This window comes from Scatophagus argus, chromosome 12 (genome assembly GCF_020382885.2).
Source record: "Scatophagus argus isolate fScaArg1 chromosome 12, fScaArg1.pri, whole genome shotgun sequence".
NCBI lineage: Eukaryota > Metazoa > Chordata > Actinopteri > Scatophagidae > Scatophagus > Scatophagus argus.
Window position 1 is genome coordinate 12,136,751 of NC_058504.1, and position 24,320 is coordinate 12,161,070.

At 41.5% G+C, this 24,320-nt stretch overlaps 2 protein-coding genes across 2 annotated transcripts in view; one reads left to right on the forward strand and one right to left on the reverse strand.

The window, feature by feature from the left end:
* Window positions 1-24,320, forward strand: part of LOC124067783 (dedicator of cytokinesis protein 2-like) — a 90,003-nt gene that overhangs the window by 34,064 nt on the left and 31,619 nt on the right. Inside the window, exons 25-26 of the mRNA XM_046405385.1 lie at window positions 3,240-3,382; window positions 7,875-7,970. Coding sequence (XP_046261341.1) covers window positions 3,240-3,382; window positions 7,875-7,970 — 239 coding nt within the window. The remainder of the gene's footprint in view (window positions 1-3,239; window positions 3,383-7,874; window positions 7,971-24,320) is intronic.
* LOC124067784 lies at window positions 9,341-19,812 on the reverse strand. The gene is made up of 3 exons (XM_046405386.1): window positions 17,830-19,812; window positions 14,835-14,909; window positions 9,341-10,322 (listed from the first exon to the last, which is right to left on the reverse strand). The coding sequence occupies exons 1-3, from the start codon at window positions 19,404-19,406 to the stop codon at window positions 10,139-10,141; spliced, it is 1,836 nt and encodes a 611-aa protein (XP_046261342.1). The 5' UTR covers window positions 19,407-19,812; the 3' UTR covers window positions 9,341-10,138.

Here is a 24,320-nt window from a genome sequence, read left to right on the forward strand (position 1 = left end):
CGTATATATATCATTCGATATCATTTCAAATGGCCTCATAAAGAATGACCTGGTCCTGGGACCTGCACGTCATTTTAGGTGTCATCCTCACAAGAAGGCCCCAGAGGACCACGGTGTAGTTCAAAGAAGTCTCTATGAAAGCTGGTGTTCCAGCTGAAGCAGCAGATGTTAAAATTCCCGTTGTTATTCCAGTTCAGGCAAGGCACCGAGAAATACAGACAAAGTTAAAGGCCCTATTCCGTATCAGTGACTGAGGCAGCTTGTACTTCATCATTTTTGATGATCATACTCAGTAGCCCCAAAGGCGTTTTGAAAGGATGGGGAAATCAAATCAGAGCAGACAATACGCGCCTTCACAGACCTGTCAAAGTAGGATGCTGGTGATGAGCAAGCTATTATGGTGTTTGCAGTTTTCTGTAAGTTTTCGGATTTTTTTAAAGATGAGAAGCAGCCTCTTATTGAACTAAAGGTCTTTTTACTGTGTAAACAAAACCTCCCAGAAGAGTGCAGGTTATACAGAGAGTTCACAAAGCAAAAAAAAATATGAGGTTGGTTTTCCATCACTATACAAATCAGAGAAAATATATACTAAAGAGTGTAAGCAGGACCTGTAGAAAGGTAGACAGAATCAAGCAGACTGTCTCACTGTGAGAAATGAAATTGTTCACAGTTCAGTACATAAAACTGACTGTTGCTGAATGTTTTCTTTGTTTTATAAATAAGGACAAAGAAATAGGAAATAAATTGAAGTTTCAATTTCTGTTTGAAGCTTTCTGGTCCTGCACGTCTCTGTGTTGCTCCACTTCAAACTCTCTCTCTGTTGCTTATTCTTTTTCTCCCTCATTTTCTCAACAAAGACAGCACTTTGTGTGTTGGCCGAGACAGATCACGGCTTAAACAAGACATCACTGTGAAACGGCTTGCAGGAAGTATTTCTATACATTAATATTAATGTTGTCATTGTAATACACTACTCAATGATTTTTTTTTTTTTTGCACAGAGCTTCAGTAAATGTATTCTTTTGTTATCCTGCACATGCACATGAGGTCAGGGGAGGCGTAGACCTTAAAACTTGCTGTCGTGTTTATTCTTTCATTATGCCTGTCTCCTTACGCAGTAAAAACAAAAAGCACACAGTGTACCATGCAACAAGATACCCTTTCAACCCCCCACCTGCTCTCTGTTTTACTTCCTCTTTCCTGAACACGTTGCATCTAAAAATATCAGCTAGATCAATAGAAATAACAGAGCAGGTGGCTTTGGGGTCATTTCACCAGGGAATGGAGGTCTCCACAGGTTTAATGGTACATCGAGTCATCGGAAGGCAGATGGATTAATTCTCAAGCTTGCACACACTACAGTATTGCTAGAAAACACTCATTGTTTTCTCTATGTGAACAGACAATGGATGATGAGTTTTTCCTTTGATGGATTAAACAGATTTAGCAGGATTTCTATTCAGATACAAAGCTGGCAGCATTAAAAACACCTCCTTTATCTTTTAAAGGGCACACACCAGGAGGCCTCCCTGTTTCGTGTTATTTTTCAAGTCTGACAAAAGGATATTTGTATACAAAGTTATGAATTATACATTATGTTAAACAGACTGAGATACTGCATTTGTTTGTCATCCAACCTTTCCCTCCTCCAGTTGGATCTCCTTCACCTGTCCAGGCTCCTCCTCCAACTTCTCCTCTGTCTCCTCCCTCTGTTTCTCTGAGTCATTGAGGACATTCGTGACTCATGACTTTCCCCCTCTCTGCATGTTTATATGATGGAGTGTTGTGATGTGACTCCACTCAGCAGGCGTATAGGTTTGGTTCAGTTAATAATGGAACTAACGAGCGTCAGCTCAAATGAGCTTTTAATGGGCTCCGTCAACCTGCGGCTGCAAGAGAGGGACTGGGTGGAAGACCTGGGTGTGTGTGTGTGTGTGTGTGTGTGTGTGTGTGTGTGTGTGTGTGAGAGAGAGATGACAAGACTGGGAGAGGTTAGGTAGCCAAATGAAAAAAAATGATGGATCAGTTACATTACATTTACAGTTTATAATTCATTTATTCACACATTTGTCACTGCACAGCACATTGTTTTCATCTAACCTTAACGGAAATGTATTTGATATTTATTTAATAAGCTTGTATTTAATAGGGCCTATTTTAATTAATTTACCTACTTATTTACTGTTAATTATTGCAATGTGACTGACTGGCTGCTGAACAACATCAGAACAGAATTTTAGTTTCTCATTAAAAGTCCTGAAAGGCATGTTAACAGAAATGCCAGCCGTTTTTTGACGCAGATAGAAGGTTTGGCTCTGTATGTTTTCAGCCTGATGAGAAGCCGTAGCTTTCTCTTTATGTTAGCTTGAAGTAATATATATATTTTTTGAAAGTCTTCCTTATTGGTACATTAAAGATACTGCGGGACACCAGATAAACATATTCATCAGTCTGGAACGTAATACATATGAATACATAAAGAATAAAAGCTTTGAATATTTAGCCCAGCAGACAGGAAATTGTGATGCTCACTGCTTAGGAAATGTGCTAAAGCCTTGCACACATCCTTTAGTTTACTCTTCTTTTACTTTTACATGCCCTCTTGTACAGCAAGTATAGCTATGTATATTTTAATATTATTGAATTGTTTTTTTCACCTCAGTGTGCTTTACTTTGACATGAATATTTTATGGATGGAATTGCTGATTGCATGTGTGACCAAATTAACAGGATGGGATTAATCTGAGAGATGGGAAGGAGAAAACGTGAGGTCGTGATAATTGATGTGCTGACTGTGTGGCTGACAGAGCAGTAGGCATGCTACTGTAAATAGACACTTGATTGATATCACTACGTTGCGCTGTCTGGGGTTAGGGTTGAATTTTTTTTCTTCACGGAGCAATGGCATCATCACTCATAGCTGTGCGGGCCCAGCTGTCTTCAGGTGGGTGCTGCGCCGATTGATCTAAGAGTCTGGGTTTTATCTTTTGAAGGGTTTTCAGAGAGGAATCACATTACAGTAAATCCTGATGTATTTTGTGACAGAGTTTAAACTTTTCAAGTTACTCTTATCTTTCAGGGCCTAATAGAAATGAAGTAAATTTAACACCAACCTTTGCGTACATTGTCTCACACTAGAAATTTTTCTTGCTAGCTGAGACGTTTCTTTCTGAAGTTGGCAAAAATAATCAGCACTGCTTATTAAACCTGTGACCGTGCGTGCTTTTGCTTCTTCACAGAGTGCCGTGATGTGTTGTTACCCATGATGCTGCGGGAGCTGAGCGGGGCACTGGCCAGTATGGCTGATGGGCCTCATGATGAGAGGAGGAATAGTCTGGAGCTGCTCAACAATATCCTGGAGGTCCTCAGCAGGGACAATGTGGTGAGACGCATGGCGATTTTTGCGGACAACAGCGTGTAATGTTCCACTCACAGCTGGAGTTAAACTGCATTCTGGGCGATTGTTTCAAAGTAGACGGTTGTGGAGACGTCCAAAACCCACTGAGTACATGCTGATGAACTGATTGCTTAGCTCACATTTGGATAAGGTTAGGTTACAGTCTCTAGATTAAATGTATATAACATGTTTTTGACCACACTGAAGAACAACGTAGTTCATGCTGTTTCATATATAACATGTCAGACTTCAAGTCACAGCTTCTATTGAAGTAAGATGCCCAGTTCACGTGTCTTTTTCTTTCTACATCATCCCCTTATTTCTTTTTTTCATGCACTAGTAGTTTTACTTTTTACACAAACATCAGTCCCAGTAACCCGTAGCTTCCCACAATGTCTGTATATTCTTTATGGTTGCTTATTCAAATGTCAGTGGGAAACAAAATCGGAGCCAAAGTGGTTACTTCAGGCACTCCCAATCATCCTGAAGGCAGGAAGGAAAGCACTTTAGGCACAATCTGCACACATGAAAAGATAAACAGCTCTGGTAAAAATAAAAACAGTCAAATCACCAAGATAATAAACACTAGATGCTTCCAGCTGAGGCAGACCAATCAGCAGGGACTCATGAGTGGCTGAACCGTGAAGTAACATTTGCTCTGAGAGTACACAACACCAACCTCTTTCACAATGTTATTATTGGGAAAATGTTGTGCAAAATTTATCCAGCTGATGAATTAAAAGACGTTTTATTTAACTTTTCAGCATCACTGGATGAATTTGAAACATCCTTGAGCTCTTTGCCACCCAAGTGAAACTTGTCTCCTGAAGAGTAGATTAAATAGCTTTAAACTGTTTCGTTTTCAGTCATCAAATTGTGCACTGAGGCAGGCCTCAACCAATTAGAGTTTAATGGATTTTTATTCACATGTGTTGCTACATGTTAGTCTGCTGAAACTAAATCTAGTTAGTTCCTGAGCTAAACACCTTTAATACACACACACACACAACAAATACATCAACAGTATCAAACCGGCGACTTTTTAATTGCTCCTGCAAGTTGTCGACAACCTGCCGAGTCTTTGAAGCTTTTTTCATCAATTTTTATTTGGATAACACCAATGAAGCGTGAGCCAAGAGAAGGAGAGGAGAAATCATAAGAGAAATAATGAATGGAGTGGAGTGAATTTGATGAGATGAATTTGTGCTGGTTGAAGAATAAAAATGAAAGCAGAACGTGGCACAGTGTCAAGCAGACATGACAGTTACAAAGACAATCATGGAGAGACTACAAAGCCAGTGACGCACGCCCTCATGCAGGTTTTCTCTCTAAATACATGGAGACAAAAGTCTTTTATTGCATGACATGTGAATGTCAGTATTCTGTGGAAATCTACACACGCAAACACACTCCATATTGCTATTTAGTCCTTGCACTTGACATTGAATATACATTCAGCATGAGTGCTTTTGGTAAAACGCAGCCACTGCTGTTTGCCAATGAAAAGCCTCTCTCTCTCTCTCTCTCTCTCTCTCTCTCTCTCTCTCTCTCTCTCTCTCTCTATCTCTCTCCCTCTCGGACATACACACACACACACACACACAAAGGGTTGTATTACTTGACCTACAAAGCAAAATATTAATACTTTTTTTCAGTGGACTAAATGAACAAAAACAGAAAAGGCAAGAAAGTGCTTATGGCCATGCATACAGCAAATTCATGGCCATAAATATTTATCATCCAAGGAAAAGCAGCACAGAGTTAACAACTACACAGATGGAGGAGAAGATGTTTGTAGACCGTGAGGTGGAGGGATTTTACAAGAAAACAATACAGCGAGGTAGAGAGATGACAGTCTGAATATGGCAGAAGGGAGCAAGAAAACAGATGGAGGTAAAAACAACAGAAGTATAGGAGGATTAGATGATCGAAGCCTCACCTCCCCGCCCTCCAACCTCTTATTTTTTTGCACCATCCTGCCTTTGTTTTTCACCCTCATCTCTCTTTTCCTCACAATGGGTGGTACCTGATTAAGCTGTCACACCACAGATGTCTCCAGACGAGACAGAGTTGCAGAAAGAGAGAGAGAGGGACAGAGATGGAAGAGAAAGGCGGAACAATAGACAGATGCTCTTGACTCTGGGAGAGTTTCTGTAGAATGTTTAAGTAGCTTTGTGTAACTTTTGTGTGTGTGTGTGTGTATGCTGTTGTGTGCATGTGTGGGATAAAGGGCAGACTACCAACAGAGAGAGATAGAAAGACATGGTTCGCCAGAGTTTGCTCACTTTTTTCTTTCCTGCAGCCCCAAAACAGTGCTTTCTGTTTTTCTTTCTCATATCATGTTGCCAGTAGAGATGATAAACCAGTCTGACTGTAGTTTTGGAATAAATGAAGAGTATTGACTTCCACGTGTTTGTGTTCTGCAGGGGAGAGAGACTAGAGTATTGTTTCTCATTTCTCGTATTCCTGCTCTGAGACGACTGTCTGAGAAACTCCTTCCAGGAGACCAAAATACCTACAGTGAGTCAGAAAGATTTAGGCTAATTTAGGATCTACAGCTGCGCCTCAAACTCACTATATGCTGTGTGTGAGAGAGTTTGAGTCGGTCTGAAAGGGAAACGGGATGCAGGATGACACTCGCACACTTAACTGTTTATTTTTTCTGTGTACTGTGGCTGTGAGTCAGTACATTCAGTGTGATGTGATCTTGCCTATGTAATTCTCATCAGGCACCTTCAAAACATCTGCCATCAGGCTGACACACGCACACACGTGAACACACACGCATACAAGTGCAGCCACAGAGAGAGACTGATGTGTCTGAAACTTGAGTGAATTTTGAACTTGATTTCTTTTAACCTTTTTCTGTTATTTTTGGACATTTTTTATTTTTATGCTATGCTTATCAGCTCAAACAAGGACATTTACAAAAAGTATACACGCAAACACATACACGCACGCACCCTGCAGCATCAATGCTAAGGTGTGTTTGGATGTAGCAGATGCTTCACTAGTGAGTTGGGGCCTCCAGGAAAGTCTGAGTCAGCGTCCATTGACTGATTCACTGTAGCACAACGTGTGTGTGTGTGTGTGTGTGTGTTTTGACCTCTGTATGTGGAGCAATGACTCTGCAAAGATTTGTATTTACATTTGCATACTCACTTTTGAAAGAGGGATTTGCCCTATTTTTTATGTGTGTTTCATGAGTTATACCTCATTTTATTTCTGAACTCACTGGTAATTTTATAAATAATCTTACGAAAGGCTTTCTGTCATGTATTGACAGGATTCAGCATATTCAATATTAAATTAATATAGGATAGCAAAATGATTTAAGTGCTGCAGGTCACTAAATATAAATAATTCTAATAATAATATTGTGATAAAAGATTCTGTATGAACTGAAATGTTTTTTGTAAAATAGAGACATACCAAGTGTTTCATAAAGTAATATTGAGATATGTCATTTAAAATATCATAGAGTTTGTGTTTCTCATGAACACCCATGATAACTTGCATCTAATTTTCGACTGATTCATGAAAAAATGCTTTTGTTCCTTAAAGTCACATTTGCTGTGATAGAAGATTTATGTACAGTATATTGCCAACTACTTGGTTCAAAAAAATATTTTTTTTTATTATTACCAAAGAGTTATGGTAAACATATTGTGGTCTATTTCTAAGACTCGACTGTTGCAAAAGTTGTAAAAAAAAATATGCAGTTCCAGTTTTCTTTTTTTTTTTTTTTTTATTTCCAATTGGCAAAACAACCAGAATGGCCAACCAAAAATGCATCACCTCCTGTGGGAATGCTCTAGCAGAGCACAGACAGCAGGTCCAGTCGGAGTTAATGGTCCAGTCGTAATGTCTAACAACACTTGGCCAAACAGATATCAAATAATTATGATATTTTAAGCAGGAAACATTTGACTTGGGAGCACAAATTCAGACAGACTATTGGCATCTGGTTCCCTTTGGTTCCACCTGGGCAGATGGAGCAAAAGGAACATGACAGAACAGTGGTTTCAAAGAGAAGGGAAAGATAGGAACAGGAGAGCAGGTCTGCACAGAAAAATACGCCTCCAAGTGTCAAAAGACTTTACGTTTCAAATGTCCAAACTGGAGCTGATGAACTGAATGTTCCGACGAGGCTCATTTACTGTGAAGTGAAAAGATTTTTCAGAAATTTTTCAGATTCAGAAAACCGTATTCTCTTTCTTGTCTCATTTGATCTCTACTTTCAGAGGCCAAGTGAAGCTTTGGGCAGTGTGCACAAACTCTCGTCTTCACAGTTAGGAGAGTCCATTAGAAGGAAAATACCGCACAAAAACAAACCTGACGATTGTCTATTCTGCGTCTGTGTGTGTTTTCACCTGAGGGACACCAACAATCTCTTGTTTCCTTGTCTGTTTTTCCTCTCTTTCCTTCTCTGTCACTTTCTTTATTTTAATTCGCTCTTTGTCTACGTTTTTCTCAGGGGGAAACATTTCAACACATCCAGGACATTGTGGTGTCTCTGCTGAGGATTATCAACCGGACAGTCATCACAATGGGTCGAGAGCACGCCCTGATTGTAAGTACATGCTTGACTTTGTGTGAACAGAACAGAACTTGTCACGTCTTTTTTTTTTTTTTTTTCTCATTTTATCTGCTGTTTAAAGCTGAGTCCTGAACAATGAAACCTTTTAAGATGTTGTTGGCTCTGCAATTTCGTTCTGAAACACAAAGTATGTCAATGACAGCACATTTTGTTTCAAATACAGACTTTTATTGTACATACAAGACGAAGATCAGGAGAGGGGCATTGTGGGAGCTCACAGACTGTTATAGTTACTTAGTCAGAGTGGTCCAGGATTCTTATCTATGGGAACTTGTCATCCAGAAGCAGCTGAAGTAGGCCCTTGTGAGATAAGTGGTTATGTTCTAAACAGCGTGTGTTTATGTGTATGCAAAATGCTGTTTACAACAGGGATAGACCCATACAGAATTTTTTTTGTTTGTTTTTTGTATAGATTTGTAGTTTTGATTTGCAATTAAAGACATGTCTGCCACAATATAGTTTGTTACAAATTTGCCATATTCTTCTACTAATTGCGTTGTGATTTGACAAAAACATTGTCATTTTTATGTGGGATAAGGTACCTTGTCCTGTTGAAGAGTATTGATTTTGATAAGATGTGGACACCTGCAATATATGATTTCAGCATTTTATTTATTTATTTTTTTTGTTTGCTCTATTGTAGCTTAATGAATCCGATAGCAACAGTACTGTGGCCTGAATGCTGCAGAAGTTATAGATATGGAAGTTATCACCTATGGCATATTTCATGTCAACAATTTGATGTTTGTTACTGAGGAGTCATTTGGAAATGCTCTGATGTTGTCTGTTTATTTCACTTGGTAGCTTACTGTATGTACGGCAACATTGCAGACAGTCACTTGAAACAGATGGTTTTGGATGCTCCACAGAGATTGATTTTGCACAATGTGTGCAATGTGAAATTAAGAAAAACTCACTGTAATTCATATAGAATTCATGGGTGCCTTATAAGCTCAGACTTTGCAAATATTGATACATCTTTGATCCAAGAATACATAGCCAATAACTAACTGTGAAGAAATAACCAATCTACCCCTACTTTGCATTGGATCACAGTTACATGTAAATATGTATGTGTGTGTGTGTTTGTGTGGAGTACTTGCTTGTTTTTCAGTGAGTGCTGTACACTACATGTACGTGTATGCCTCTTTGCGCATGTGTTTGTACGCACTTGTGGGTGTGTGTGAGAATCCTTGAACCAAGACTGAGCTTACATCAAAACACTTCCATTTTGGATGGTGATAAAGGAGAGAATCAATCACTCTGTCAGTCAGTGTTGACAGAATTTTTAATTATCTGACTCAGTTCGTGATCAGCTGCCTATCACATTGTCTCTTAATGTATTCTTAATACAATGTCCACTGTGCTCTCCAAAAACCTCACATCTACCCTGTAAGCTGTCTTTGTTTCCAGAGAGCTCATCAGTTTGCTTTCCACTTGTTTCCTCTCACCTTGTCAGTTGTTGCTACATTCAAGTTTTGGCTGTCAAGACGCAGTATTCCCATTAGTTATCAAATTCCTTGGATTTTCAGAATTGTTTTTTTTCCCTGCTTATTTTTGTAATCAAGCCAAAATCGTTGTGAAGATTCATTCCCAGCTGTAGGCGTGAATCCATCTTTGCATAAATTAGTTCATACATCTGTCCATCTGTCTAGACAGCTAGTCAGCCAAGTGACAAACAGTCCACCCGTCTGCCATCTGAAGTGCTTCAGTTCTATGGGAAAACTGTATCCTCACTGTAATCCAAAAATTAATCTCAAATTAGCCACTGAAGTCTGGTTTGCGCAGAGGGAAGGTCATGATGATCTCATTCTCGCTCTACCTCTCAGATGTATTTCCCTCACAGATGAGAGGGGAAAGTGCAGCAGCTTGTTTGGTCCCCGTTTTCTTCTTTAGTGCATTTCCTTTTTCTCTGCTTGGTCCCCTGATGTGTATTTTCAGAGCTCAGGATGGATTTCTGTGGGAAAAGTACCATTTACAGGGATACGGCTTGAAAAATGCTTCCACTGATTTTAAAGACACCCACAGGACCGTGAGAGGGATGCTTTATTCCAAAGCTCTAGAGCCTGGGGCCTCCTGGAACATAATCGTCACCCATATGCCTTGTGGACAAAAAACTTGTTGTGGTTCTTCCCCAAAGCTTACAGCCACCAGAAACACTTCTTGCGGAGTTTCTTGACACGAGCCTTGGTGCTGGGACGGCTGGAGGAAGAAGGGGCTAGTGTGGGCTTGGTCAGAGTAGGTGCAGGCACATCATAATCCCCCTCCAGGTACTCCATAACCCCCTGTAAGCGTCCCTCCTGCTGTCGGAAGTCATGCTCCACACTGGGGACGAGAGGAGGGAGAGCAGTGATTTAGAGGTTGGGCTAGTGTCAAATCAAGTCACATTTATTTATATAGCTCACTTTTTCACAAGAAGAAGAGAGTAGAGTTGGGGGCAGAGAGAGAGAGTGCTTGAAAGAGTGGAGATGGGCAGAGGGATGTGAGGGAGTGGAGGTCTGCTGGGTGGGAAGAGAGATCAGAAAAAGAGGGATTCAGAGAAAGGTGAGTGAGGAGTTTTGAAATGTAGTAGCAAAATGCTGACAACACCTTAAGGAGAGATTGCACTTACACATAATGCAGTTTTATGTGGAGAGGTGAAATCGTGTTCTTAACTCTGATATATGCACCTTCAGCACACGCACACATACTTTCACACAGGCCTCAACTCAGCACTCATTTCACGTCTATAGTATTCTTCATGCACCAGTAGATCACAGGCTGGTGAGATGAGGGAAGTGGGAGGAGAAAAGAGAGCAGGAAAGGAAAGCATTTGCCCAAAAAAAAGGAGGTAAAGGAAGGAGCAAGGGAAGAACCTTTTTTGACTCTTCTGATGTGTTCAAAGGAGACCCTCTTGGCTTTTCTTTCTCTATGCTTCTCTCACTCACCCCTTCTCCCCCAACCTCATCTCTCTCACGCTATTTTTCTTCACCGTCTCTGAAGTGTCCACCGCTGCAGGTCATAGTGTGGTAGACTGCCTTTCTCTCTTCTTGGTAACTGTGTGTGAGAGAATGTGTGTGCGTGTATGTGTGTGTATATTGAGCTGGATTAGGTGTGGAGCTTAGGGTCTGGCATCAGGAGTTAATGAGCCTCATGATAAGGCATGGAGAGCAGAGACAACCACCCACCATCCCCTCCTCCAGTATGCCAGAATCCCCACACATTCTGTACAAACACATATGTGCTACCCTGACATCCAGCGTGTGCATCTTCCACTGCAAGGTCATGGATGAGTGAGGAGAAAAAGGAATGTAGAGGGAATTATGGAAGGAGAAGGCAACTGACTCTCTTCTGGGAGACATGGGGATGGATAAATGAAGGAAAGGCAAAGCTTTAATAAAACAGGGCAGGGAGGTCACTGTGGAATAAAGGAGGGAAACGCTAAGACGGAGGGAGGAAGTAAAAGAAGGAAGGATGAGGACCACCAGAGATGAGGAGTGAGGAGGGCTTCTGGTCTCCGCTGCCTGAGAGAAAGCACGGGGAGGGAGGGAGTGAGGGAAGGAGTAAATAGAGGAGGAGAAGGTAAAAGGTCTGGTGGACACAGAAGGGAGATGGATGCCATAAATAAATGATAAAGGAGCTGTAATATGACTGCACACAGACACACACACACACACCAACACAACATATATAAGAGAAGATAAAGTGGTGCACCTGTCCTACTTTCACTCAGTTTATCTTGTCTTACAATGGAGGACTTGTCTTTGTCAGGTCTCTTTACCATACACTTCATTAGGTTCTAACCTCCCTCTCTAACTACCTCTCTCTGCCCATATCTACATCTCTCTCACACTATTGTTCATGGGATTAAGGCACCATGGGAAAAACTGCTGCCTGTAGTTCACTCTGCATCAGCATCTTTGTAGCTGCGTGCGTGACTGAGTGTAATTGTTGCCTTTATCCTTGTGAGAAGCAGTTAAATCATGAAACCTTCATGCAGTGTACAGGGTTAACATTTAGGTTCTGCATGTGTATGTGTTTGTATCCTTCAGTCGTTTATAGGTCTTCCTGCTTAAGTGTGTGTATGGGTAGAATAAAATGAAAGTATACCTGTAGGTGTTTGTGTATTTGTGCCTGCGTATTTTTGTGTGTGTGTGTTGGAGCTGTTTAAGCTTTGGGAGAAAAAGAGGGGGGCTGTCAAAAGTTCCAGTTCCCCCTTGTCTCTCAGCATGCAGATTAATTAGGACTGACAATGGCAAAACATCTTCAGGCAGCCAGCCCACATCAAAACCCCTTTTTTTCACCATAAATCATTAGGATGGATGTCTCAGTCCCACACGTAATTCAGCCCCTGCTTGTGTGTTTATCCTTCCCTATCTGCCGTCCTCTTTACACAGAATCCTCCCTGCGAGTTTGATAAGGCCCTGACCGTCCAGTCAAACAAACTGAGCTCTTGTACTTCTGGCTTGTGTGTGTGTGTGCTTGTCACAGTGAGTCACCGAAAATGTGTTTTTCTGCATTTGTAATGTGTGTAATTTTTTCATAAGGAACTTCTACTGATATGTGAGAGGAAAATGCAGATTCGGCATATCTGTCCAAGTCATTAACATCTATCACATAGCGTGAAATATATTCACTTCTTTGTCTGTATGTATGAGTTTGCACATGCAAGTATGCACAAATGTGCACAGAGTTAAGCTGAAAGAAGGGTCCTTTTTATTGGATTAATTAACATTTGTGTACATGATTATAGTTGCATGTATGAAAAGAAAACAAAAGAAAAGTGGAGCAGGAAACAGGAAATCTCAGGAACTGGGAAGAGAGAAAATAGAAATGATAATGAGATCAGGGTAGCCTCAGGCCTATGAAAGTCTCCAAAAAAGATATCTAAATTCAGGGCCTGTAATGTCTGAATCATGACTGATTTTGGTTTGTGTGTGTGTGTGTAATGTGTAATGACACGTTTATTTGCACCACATATTCAATTTTTTATATCTTTTATCTTTTTTAATTTTTAAATCAGTTCCATCAAATTCGTGTGAGGAAATACTTCTGGAAAAGCTAAATAATTTAAACATTCACAGAAAAATACTTTTTTATGAACAGTTCTGTTTTTCTCTCTTTTTTTATGAGGTGTTGTAATGTAATGCAAGTTCTCAGTCAAATGATTATCCTTTTGCCTGTAAAATATCTGCAGATTGCAAGAAATATCCCTCACTGCCTTCCAAAGTCAAAGTTGACACAACATTCCAAAAGATGTTCACTATACAAAGGCACATGAAAAGGGAAATTTGGAAATATCTGACAGGCTGCAACCAGAGGATTTGTGGTGATTTTGTATTAAAAATGACTTAACAAAACTGTTGACGAGTCTATATTAATCGACAAAACAACTAACTACTATTAATCATCTAACCATTTAGCTTATCACAACTTGTAAAGCTACGTTCCTCTAACCAAGTGTGTGTGAACAACTGTGCTCAGCTTGTGTGTGTGATTCTGTGTCAAGTGGGAGGAGTTTTGCATGTGTTTATTTACATCTGTGTATATATGTATGGATATATATAGGTAGATGAGTATGTTATCATGTGGCGGTTTTTTCCCCACAGTCTTCATTACAACTTACTGGGCTAAGGATCCTGCTGCATTAATTAAGATCAAGCGGAGGAGATAATGAGATCAGGAGGAATGGGGAGTAGTGTGTGAAGAGATGGAGAGATGCAACAACAGAGGAATAGAAAGTAAAAATACTAGAGGGATGCAGATGCGGGGATGCTGGGAGGTGGCTGTTTTTGTGAATCAGACAGAGCTGAAGAGATAAAGAGCCCTGTAAAATGTGTTTTTATCCCCTGTAGCCCACAAGGGAGGTTTACATATGGTTGTAAACAAGCAGAATTAGCTCCCGGCCCTTTTTTGTCTGATATGTGCATTCAAAAAGTTATGGACTTTTTGATGCCACGTTTTTCCTGTCACATCAAGTCAGTTTTTTTTTACTTTTCCGTTCTGTATCTGTGTTCCCTGTGAAGCTGGTGCATATATGAAAACCCACATTTCCATCTTGTGCGAGCAATGCAGAGAAACCGTCTCGGGTTTTGGGTAGGAGTGGGGCACAGGTGATCATAGCTTTCCCAATTGACAGATGGAATGAGGCGAGGGTGTACAGAGGGAACCGGTTTGATTGAAAGTTAGAGATCAGAGAGATTGAGCAGGCATGGTATGAAAAGATGGAATGATTTACATAATGAAAAGATTAAAATAAGAGTATGTGAGGTGGAGGCAATTGGAGGATTAATCCCTCACTGTGTAGTATCATATTATATGTGCACATTTCTGCAAGTTGCTAAGAATGCAAGTACTTATTTAGGTCACACACACAAGGGACGACTGAAACAGGAAAGATGCATCACTGAGCTGCTGAATTAATTTGCTTATTTGCACAGAAGAAGTGTTACTAACTTTCCTGGAGAGAGCATCCACTCCTAATCTCTCGAATACAGCATGTGTTCATGTCAATACTGATTAGGGAGGATCACCCTTAGTCTTGCATTTTTCATATAATAAGAATATATTTTGTGAGTAGTACAATTATCACGGAGGGAGAAAAGGGCAGAGACAACAGGATACGAGGAAGAAAGGCTAACGAAAAATAAAACAAACAAACAAAAAAGATGTGCTGAATAAGTGATAAAACCTGGAAGAGGGAAATGGAAACAATGGTTGAGAGAGTAGAGTTCGGGCTGCAAAAGGTGTATAGTTCTCCAGGAGAAATTTCAGGGATGTTTATTCCGCTCTAGGAAAGAATGAGCTGTCATTGGTGGGTTATGTAATGCAGTAAGCTCGTTATCTTGATCAGGTTACCTGTAGATGATGCAGGCTGTCTTTTGGCAGGTGGGGCAGTTGTTAATGTCCTGACCAGTTCTGTATGAGCTGCGACTGCAGAAACAACAGATGCAAAACATTCACACACACACACTCGCAAAAATGAGTGTAATTGAACACATGTTGGATGTTATAAATACCTTTTACTACTGATATTGTGTTGTTCTATCAGTCATAAAGGAATTACACATGCTATTTGTTTAATCTGCTGAAAGAACAATGTCTACTTTGAGATATTTGAAACAATTTTTTTGCCCCTGATAAATTTTAGATGTGAGTATCAACCATCGAAAACTGAAGTATTTCTGCACATAACCTTAATGCGCTGATATTCAACAGCAGACAAAGAATGACAGAAATAGCAGTTTGCACCAAAAATAAGCCTGCTTTTTCTTGCCTGGAAAGAGTGTTGCTCTCTTGACTGCTGGAGTGACATTTGTTATTGCTATCTCCACCTACTCATACTCAGCGCAGCTGGTGATGGTTAGTACATGTGATGTACCTCAACAGTAGTAACAGGACTTCACCTCTAAACACAGTTTGTAGTATCTGTCTGGGATACTAACCGAGCAACCATCACGTGACACCCAGATATTATTAGCACAGTGTTCAGTGAAAAGTATCTTTTTGCTTTTCATGCTAGAAAACAAAAGTTTGAAAAGTGGTGTGCATTACAAAAAGTACATGCAGACTGTGTTATCAAGGTTGTGCAAGACTACCGAGCTGTTGGAAAATAATCTCATACTGATTTTCACGTAATTAAAATACTTTGTTTTGCCGAGATATTTTGGCCGCCCTTTTACTGCACTGTGTAGATGTGGGAGTTGCTGATTTGAGTTGATAAAATAGACATTTTAATTACACGGAGAGACACTGTGTGACTGGCGTTATTTTGTCTTCCCACCCTTTTTTTTTTATCAAAGACAGCAACTGCAAGAGAAAACAAGTGTTTGCTTCAGGAGAGAAGCTGAGCACAGCAGCAACCTTTTAGCCCGGCTGACACTTTTATCACAGCGGCCCACTTGGAGTACTTTAATTTCTGGCACAGCGTCAGATACATGTAGTCCCTCTTATTGGCTGGTCCTCTTATTTCTCTCTCTTTCTCTCTCTATGTCTTTTTCTAAACTGCTCTCTCTTTCTGTCTCTCCCTTCCTCTTCTATGTGCCTCTCAATCTGCCCATTTTCACCCTGTTCGTTGCACACTTGGCATGAGACGTGAGCATCCCGACACCAAACATACACACACTGAAGGATATGAATACATAATCTTATAAAGTGACACATGCAGGGCAGGACAGCATGTACACAGTGAGTTTAGGAGCTTTATTGTGCAGCTTAAACATTAATTGCATTTCTCAAAGGTAATCTGATAGGGATTAGTCTGGAGCTAGACATCTGTTAACCCTGAACAGAGAGACAGAAAGGAGGAGGGACACAGGAAGTAGAAACACGTAGAGAGGGAGGTTAGGTGCAGCTAGAAAGGTGTTTTTTGGGGAAGGTGAGGTAAAAGGGAAAGAATTGGTGTGGGAGGAGAAGAACCAAAAGGCATGAGAGATCAGGAAGGAGTGGGAGAAATTATTGACAGCAAAGGTGAAATAGTGAGGAAAATAAGGATAAAGAAGGGGGGAGGGGGGGCAATACAGAGTGATGGCAACCACATGACAGCAGGAGAGAGTGATGGGCAGGTTGTCAGGGCAGAGGGAAGGGGAAGATCAGAAAATGGCAAGAGGGCAAAGGAACGATTCACTGTTGTTAGTTGCAGACATGATTCATATGTGGAGGTGCGAGAAGAAAAGAAATGAGGTAAAGGAGAGAGAAAAGGTATTAATTAAGAAGGGAGAAGAGAGGTGCGAGGGCGGAAGAGAAGAAAGGAATGATTAGCCTGAAGCGGGTTAAAGAGCCTCAGAGAAAGGGGAGGGTGTTGATTGAAAATAAGAGTATGGCGGGCCAAGTGGGATGTATGAAGAAGAGTGGAAAAAAAATAGAGATAGATCAAGAGAGGAGGATTTTTGAATAAAAGAGTTAGTCACAGAGAGAAAGAAGAACTGATTAGTTTAACTGATGGGCAGTACAATGTCTCTTAGGGACACTGTTACAGTTGGGAGTACATGCCCTGCAAGGTATACAACATTAAAGGACAGAGGGAAGGATCTGCTAGTCTTGAGGATGGCAGGTATCCCTAAAGGATTGGAACACACACACACATGCACATACATACACACACTGCAGGATTTCTCCACTGGCCTGACTGACATTTTAAATCCATTACACGGACTTGAAAGCCTGTCAGTATGTATTGCTATAAAAACTCAAATATACTCTCTTCTAAATCTTGTGGACTCCCTTGACAGCCTCTTCTCTCCTCATTTTCCTCGTTATCACTGTAGCTCGCTCTCTCACACTCTTAGTTAAGCACTTGCTATTGCAGTTAATATTTCAACCTCCCCTTCATCTTTTTTCTTCATCCCAAATCTCCATTTTCATCCTTATCTTTATCCCTCTTTCTTTTTTTGCTCAATGTTTTGGTGTCTAACACTTTTTTTTTTTTTAATCTTGCTTCACACTTTATCCTCCAATTGTTTTGCTTCTTGTCTTTTTATATTCTTCCATTTCTCTATATCCTCTTGTTTCTCCCAATGTATTTCCCTCCCTTCTGGCTTAATTCCTCTAGACACAGCTACATTGCGTTCCGGCTATGACGCGGTTTTGCAATTACTTTTTAAGCATTTTGGAAGCGAAGGGTTTGGCTTTTCACTTTTGTTGATTCGCTCAGATTTTGATTTGGTCATGACTTTTGTTGCCCTGAGTATGAGGGCTACAGTTAAGTCGTTTCTTTTTTATGTAATGTACAATCACATCCGCACATGTTGTTTTATTTTGAAATGTGACCGGATGCTTTATATCATTTCTGTGTCCACGTCTCTGCTGGAACGCAACACAGCCTTGGAATCTAGCTGTAACTCCCATCTCTCACCCTTCGCTGAGGGCCTTGCTCTTCTCCAGGTCTTGAATGACGTTGAGAAGCACCTTGATCTTCTCCTGATTGGACATAAGGTTTTCCTCCACACTCTGAAGCTGACTCTCCAGCCTGCGGGGTGCACTCCCAGCTTGTCCACCCGGCAGTCCTCCTGGAGCCCCATTGCATTGTGCTTTCATATGAGTCTTACAAGGCAGAGTGTGGTCGTCAAATGATTTGCTCTTCTGTTTTGCGTAGTCCTTGAGTTTGATTCGTTCGGTAGATGTTTGCTTGGGAGTGTTCGTGGTCTCCTGTGTGTTTTTGGTTTGTGCTACAGGTGTGGCTGGTTTGGAACGAGTGGATTTAGGAGAGTTTTTTGGTGGGAGCGGTGGGCTGTGGGTAGATTTTGAGTCACTGTGAAGGGAAGAAACTGGAAGTTTAGAAGTAATACAGGCTGATGTGGGTTTATGTTCATCAACCTGCTCCATTTTAGCCAAATCACAGTTGTGTTTGTCAGTTGAATTTGGCTCTGTTGTTTCTGCAGATGGTCTCTGTGCTTGTTGCATTTGTGTTGTGATTGTGGCCCTTTCTGTGTTGTTGGATGCATGTGTGTCTGTTGTTTGTGTGGCTGAATCCTTGTAATGAGTGAAGTCTGCGGAATGTGGCCTTGTCTGCTGCTTTGAATCTTTTGTTTTATTCTGTGTGTGTGATGTGTGGTTGGAATGAGAGCTATGTGTTTTTGGTATAGTGTGTGACAGTTGTGGTATTTGAGTAGTCTTTACTGATGTGCGCATGGAGGGGTTTGCTTTGTCTGTGTTTTTCATGTGAGACTCAGAGTCCAGAGAAGACTCTTTCCTTGACTGGTTGCGAGTCACAGAAAGTGTCCTTGGCGGATTAGGTAAAGTTTGGCTGGATGTTATTTGGTTGACAGCCCTTCTGCGACATGCACCTGTGCAAGGTGTAATCTGCGATCGTCTCCTCCCACATGTCGCACAGAGGCGGGGTGGGGAAGTCGTCATAATTCGACAGGGCCGTGGAGGGGTGGCGTGGACTGTGGTACAAACACTTCCCGTCTTTAATACGGAGCGATGACCCTCCACACGTAGAGACTGCACCCTCCTCCTCTCGTGGGCTGGCTCCTTACCTTCTGTGGCCTCCGTGCAAACGCCTCCGACCACCTCAGAGGCTACCACACTGCCATTTGTATACCGAGCTGTTCTTTTTGGTTTTGGGTCCTTGGGGTTTGTCCTTATAGTTTTAATCTGGCAGTAAACTCCGCTGCCTGACCCCTGTGACCCCATGTCGTCCTGTGCCAGGCTGTTGATCTCGTTCTGTGATGTCTCCTTGGACACTGGCAGGCTGTTGCTGTCACTTCTTATAACTGCCACCGTCTCTGCTGTTGTTTTGTCTGTGGACATGGTGAGTGGCCGATGCATGTTGGTTGGTTGGCTCCCGTGTCGTTTGACGGAAGGAAGAGTTCGCAGCCCGGGAGATGTTTGAACCCCGACGCTGCACAGTGGGCCCCATCGCCCCCCTGCCTGGGGAACCCCCAGTGCAGGCACCGGATTGGTTGGGTCAGCCACCCTCCTGCCCATACTCCTCTGCAAGTTGGCTCAGCCCCCGGAGGAGCTGAATGGGATGCAGGCAATTGGTGACATCAGCCGACGTCAGCAGGATTATATCCAACAGAAAACAGGACTGTTTCCAGGTTTTGTTTACCCAGATGTATGTGTTTGCGTTTGTGAAGTGGTGTCAGAAAGTTTGTATACGGAAGCTGGAGACAGGAATTCAATATCCAGTAAGGATATACAGTCTCACTGTCCTTCCATGAATGACCTCTTCACTACTTTAGCTCCTTCTGACTGGACATCACCTTCATGGCTTTTCTAAGTCTCTAACCAGTGGCCCGCAGATAATGACATGGATGGATTCTCTGGTCATTGTGGGCTTGTTCTGGAAAGAGAGAGGGAGAGAGAATGGATGAGAAAAGCTACAGAAGAAAGGAGGGACAGCAGGGAATAAATGGTCAAATTGGTAAGAAGACACAGACATTAGGCACGTAAAGCACCATATAAAAGCTTTGACCTCAACTGAACGCACACACTGACCAGATCAATAGAACTCTATCAGCCTCTTATTAGACCAGCAGGAGGGTTACAGAGACAAAACTCTGAATCTCATCAAGCGTTTTTCTCGAAGGAGACTAGACATATCTTAAGGGTAATAGCGTCTCCCTCCATAAAGTTGCAAGTTGCACAGTCACTCCAAGAGCTTGGTCAGTAACTTTTATAAATTTAGGGCTACAGATGCTGTTGCTGTCTTTTATTATGTGATGACACAGTGTGACACATTTCAAATGATGTTGTGTTTGCCCTCCACAGCAATATGTAAAATGATGATGCATCACGCCTTGACATCTTTCATGGAAGCAGTTTGAGAATCTGTCTAACGAGTTCAGCATAATGTCAAGCTCTGCAGCATTTCTTTCTATCTATCTTCCTGTTTATCGTGAGATTGCCAGTCATCCTTTTATTTTTTAAAATTGTTTCTTAAGCAGCAAATATAATCCATATCACAGTTATGTTAAATTCTCCTCTGGTTTTATAATAATTTGCTTGGTTAAAGTTTTTGAATTGTTTGGAAAGGGAGCAAAGTTTTCTTTTTGATCTTTGCTGCTTCAAATCATTAAACATTTGAACACTCGAATGTATGTGACACTGAGTTGCTGATAAATTTGGGGGGCAAGATATTATAGCCAATTCTTAGGAGGAGTTTGGGTCATTGCAACAACACACATTGGCCGGGCACATCATAAGAAAAAGACATAAACAGGAATGTAAATGAGTGGCTGTATTTAGGCATTGGCAATTGTTTTGTGACTTAAACGTGTATCTGCACAACATCCATTCATCATTACATTCCAGACACATCCTTTTTACCGTCCTTTTTAACATTTCAGCATGCTTCTTTCTACCCATCTATATTTAAATCAGAACCCTGCACAACTGTGATTCTGCAGTGCCACTGTGGAAACCACATTGTTGTCGATTCCTGAATATTGGTGCTTTGCACCAGATGTCTATTCAGGCAAATGACAAAACTGGCCTCAAATGATATTACAGATTGAAATTAGGCCAATCCAAGGCATCATCAGCAGACTGGAACCTTCTTTATGTCTCCATCAGTATTTTGTTTGTTCTCTCATCTTCACAACAGTGTTGTCCTTTCATTGCAGTCAATATGTGCTGTTAAACCACCTGGCATACACACACACACACAGAGAGAGAGAGAACAGGAAAGTGCTTAGTTTATGCCAGCTGGTGCAGTGTCATAGAACACATCCTTGCGGTATAGGGTCAAGGTTGGAATAGTGCGGTATTTTTTCAAAATAAAAGAAATGGCTTTTATCATCCATTTGTTTCAGAGCCTAAGTTATTATAGCCAAGAAGGGTTTTCATTAGAAAACTTGTCTCAAAAGAAAGGCATATGTCAGATTAATTCTCAAAGATTTCAGAAGTTTTAGAAATCTGCCTGTTAGTAGCAGTGGGCCTGTAGCAGTTAATACTGTATGTTCTTACTAGTGGACAGGTACTAACTCATACTGACAGTGACGAGCCTGACTGCTGCATTAACAGTTCATATGTATTCAGGATCTGAGACATGAACGCACTGACTCATACCAATGGTCTGTGTGACCTATATTGACTCATTTTGAGCCTGATGTTGTGAGCTGTTTTGATGCCATGACGAAAAATGAAAAAAAAAAAAAGGCATTTTAGCACATCTGTTTTATTATCTTTTCCATGACAGCAGGTGTTATTAATATTGTCAGACTATTTGGAATTTTAGGTTTCGTGTAAGATCATTAAATATTAAAACTGAGTGAATGCAGTTTATTATGCAGATGGCCCTTTCCAGGGTTTGCAGCTATGAACACCTGGGAACAGTTTAAATTTAGACTGTTTGCAGCCTGTATCCCTATTTTATGAAACTATTCACTACCAGACAGCTTTGAAATGTAAGGTCTTAACATAAGGACATACAGATCAAAGGATTTCTGTCTCAGTGACATACTGGTATATATGAATATCTTGACAGTGTGTTGGGCTCAAGGACTGCCTGGGACCTAGCAGGGTGTTAAGCTTAATTGACAGCCCAGACTGTTTTTGATTGGCTACCATGATAAGTGTGGTAACCACTGTCCTGGAGTGGACCACAGGGACCTTGACCCAGAGTTCACACAACCTTCCCAATGTGTCTTTCCTTCTTTTCTCTTTGGTGTGTGAGTATGATGTCTTCTTCGTGTGTGTGTGTTTTTGTGAAATCTATTTGCAGAGCAGGCGGCAGTCACCAGGTGGATGAGAAATGGACTGAGATGTGTTGTTTGCAAAAAGGAATTGCAGATGATGATGACATTTTTCAATTTTTCACGGGAGAAACACACACACAGAGAGAGAGAGAGAGAGAGAGAGAGAGAGAGAGAGAGAGAGAGAGCAACGAGAGAGTGAGCCAGTGTTTGTGGGTGCAGCGGAGAGAGTATGGGCCGCAGATGTGCATGCATTTGTACGGGTGTTTGTGTATGTGCTGTCAAGCAGTTTGCCTTGGGATTCAGACTAAGTCAATTGAAGGTAATTTCACAGTAGCTCATTTCCAAGCATTTGTCTTTCCACCAGCAGCCACATCGGAAACCAGAACACCTGCTGCAGCAAACTTTACCTCTCTTTCCCCCTCTGGTTGTCACATAACTCTGCGTGTGTGTGTGTGTGTGTGTGAGGGAGAAAGTCCGTGCCTATATGTGTGTCAACCATTTCAAGTCTCACTCTTCACCCCTGACCTGCAGCCTGCCATGGAGAAAGTGAAGCCATATCCTCAGGAATCAGTTCCTGTGATTCACACACCTGCCTCTCTCTGTCTTTGTACCACTCTCATTCTCTCCGAGTCTTACTGGATACCACTCTCCCCTTGTCGCTCTTGTCTTTCATCATTACCTGTGTTTGTTGTTGCACTTTTCCACTCACCACCCCCTTTTCCATCTCTGTCATGCTGTCTTTGATTTGCTATGCGTTTCTCTCTCCTCTCCCTCCGTCTCTATATTTAATCTTAGTCTCTCGCCCACATCACACCTCTGGCTGTGCAAAATGAACGGGGAGGGGAAGGGGAGGCAACGCTGTCGGCCGGGGGATGAAGGGGAGGCGACAAAAGTGGAAAACAGGGGAGACGGCAGCACAGGGAGGTGCAGAAAGGTGGTGCAGGGAAAAGGGGGAGAGAACATATGAAGAAGGATCATAGACAAGATGAAAGTGATGGTGTGTGATTTGTGTGTGTAAGAGGATGACACGTAAAGGCTCATTTTCCTTAGCTGAAATCTCCTGAAGTGTCTTCTAGAGTTTGTCAATGAATAGAGAGTGAAGCACAGAAAAGGCAAATGTGTGAAGACATTAAAAAAGAGGAAGATGGAGGTCTGAGAAGCCACACACACCACTCGCCAGTAATCAATACGCTCTGCAAGTGTGCTTGAGCATCTGTTACCACACACACAAACAAACGCAAGCACACACACACTCAGACGCATCCTTTAAACACTACAGGGAATTTCTTGCCAGGGTGCATCTTTTTAGGAAATCTGTTGATACATGCAATGAGTTTCATTTACCATTTGGTGAGTTTGGACTGTTCACAAATTGGCTGCAACGCAGGCAGTCTCAGCGAGACCTTGTCTATGTGTGTACATAAACATGTGTGTGTGAATGACTGCGCTCCCACGCCTTTGCAGTGGTAACTGAGCGCTGAATGCTCCAGCGAATCGAGTCCCCTGTTGTTCCAAGGTGAGCCCCATTTTTCAACTGCCGATTGACGGGCCCTCTGTGTGTGTTCTGGGGAGACTGAGACTCGCTTTATTGCTCTGTAATCAAACTGCTTCTCTCGCTCTCTATCTCCCTCGCCCACTCAGCGCCACAGCAGAACAAACGCAGCACTTTATTGGCCCTTCGAGACAGTGCACAAGATGCATTTTGGGAAGTGTAGTCAGTTTCCCCCTCTGCTGCCTGGGCTCAAAACAACCAAAGAAAACTTCTCTGCTTCAGCATTTTATTTTTATCTACTCTGTATTGTTATGACTGATTTTTTTTCTTCTAAGCATTTGAAACTATAAATTTCAATCCAACACTTAATTCTTCTGAGGACACTTTACACTGGAGAATTTAGGACCATTTATTACAATAAAGGCACTTGGCAAGAAAAATCTCTGCATTTCAAGGCACTCCAGGAATCAATATGAATAAGTATGCAAGAGTTCATCCAGTGTTGCACAGTCAAAATACATATTTTATATTTCCATGAATATGAATCACTACAAAACAAGCGAAATCCAACATAATTTCAAGATCGTATGCACAGGAGGTGAACAATTTCAGGAAGAAGTTTGAGTGTTGTCAGCACAGGTTGTCAAGACGTCCCTTTGCTTTAATGTGACTGAAGATTGAAAATGACGATGAGTTGTCAGACAGGTC

What these genes read in the sequence shown, in the direction of transcription:
- LOC124067784 (XM_046405386.1), bottom strand. Translation starts at nt 19,406, where the DNA reads ATGGGCAGGAGGGTGGCTGACCCAACCAATCCGGTGCCTGCACTGGGG. An exon ending in AGCAAGGCCCTCAGCGAAGG is followed by an intron (nt 14,910 to 17,829) that starts GTGAGAGATGGG and finishes TTGTTTCTGCAG; the next exon opens with TCGCAGCTCATACAGAACTG. An exon ending in ACAGCCTGCATCATCTACAG is followed by an intron (nt 10,323 to 14,834) that starts GTAACCTGATCA and finishes TCTCGTCCCCAG; the next exon opens with TGTGGAGCATGACTTCCGAC.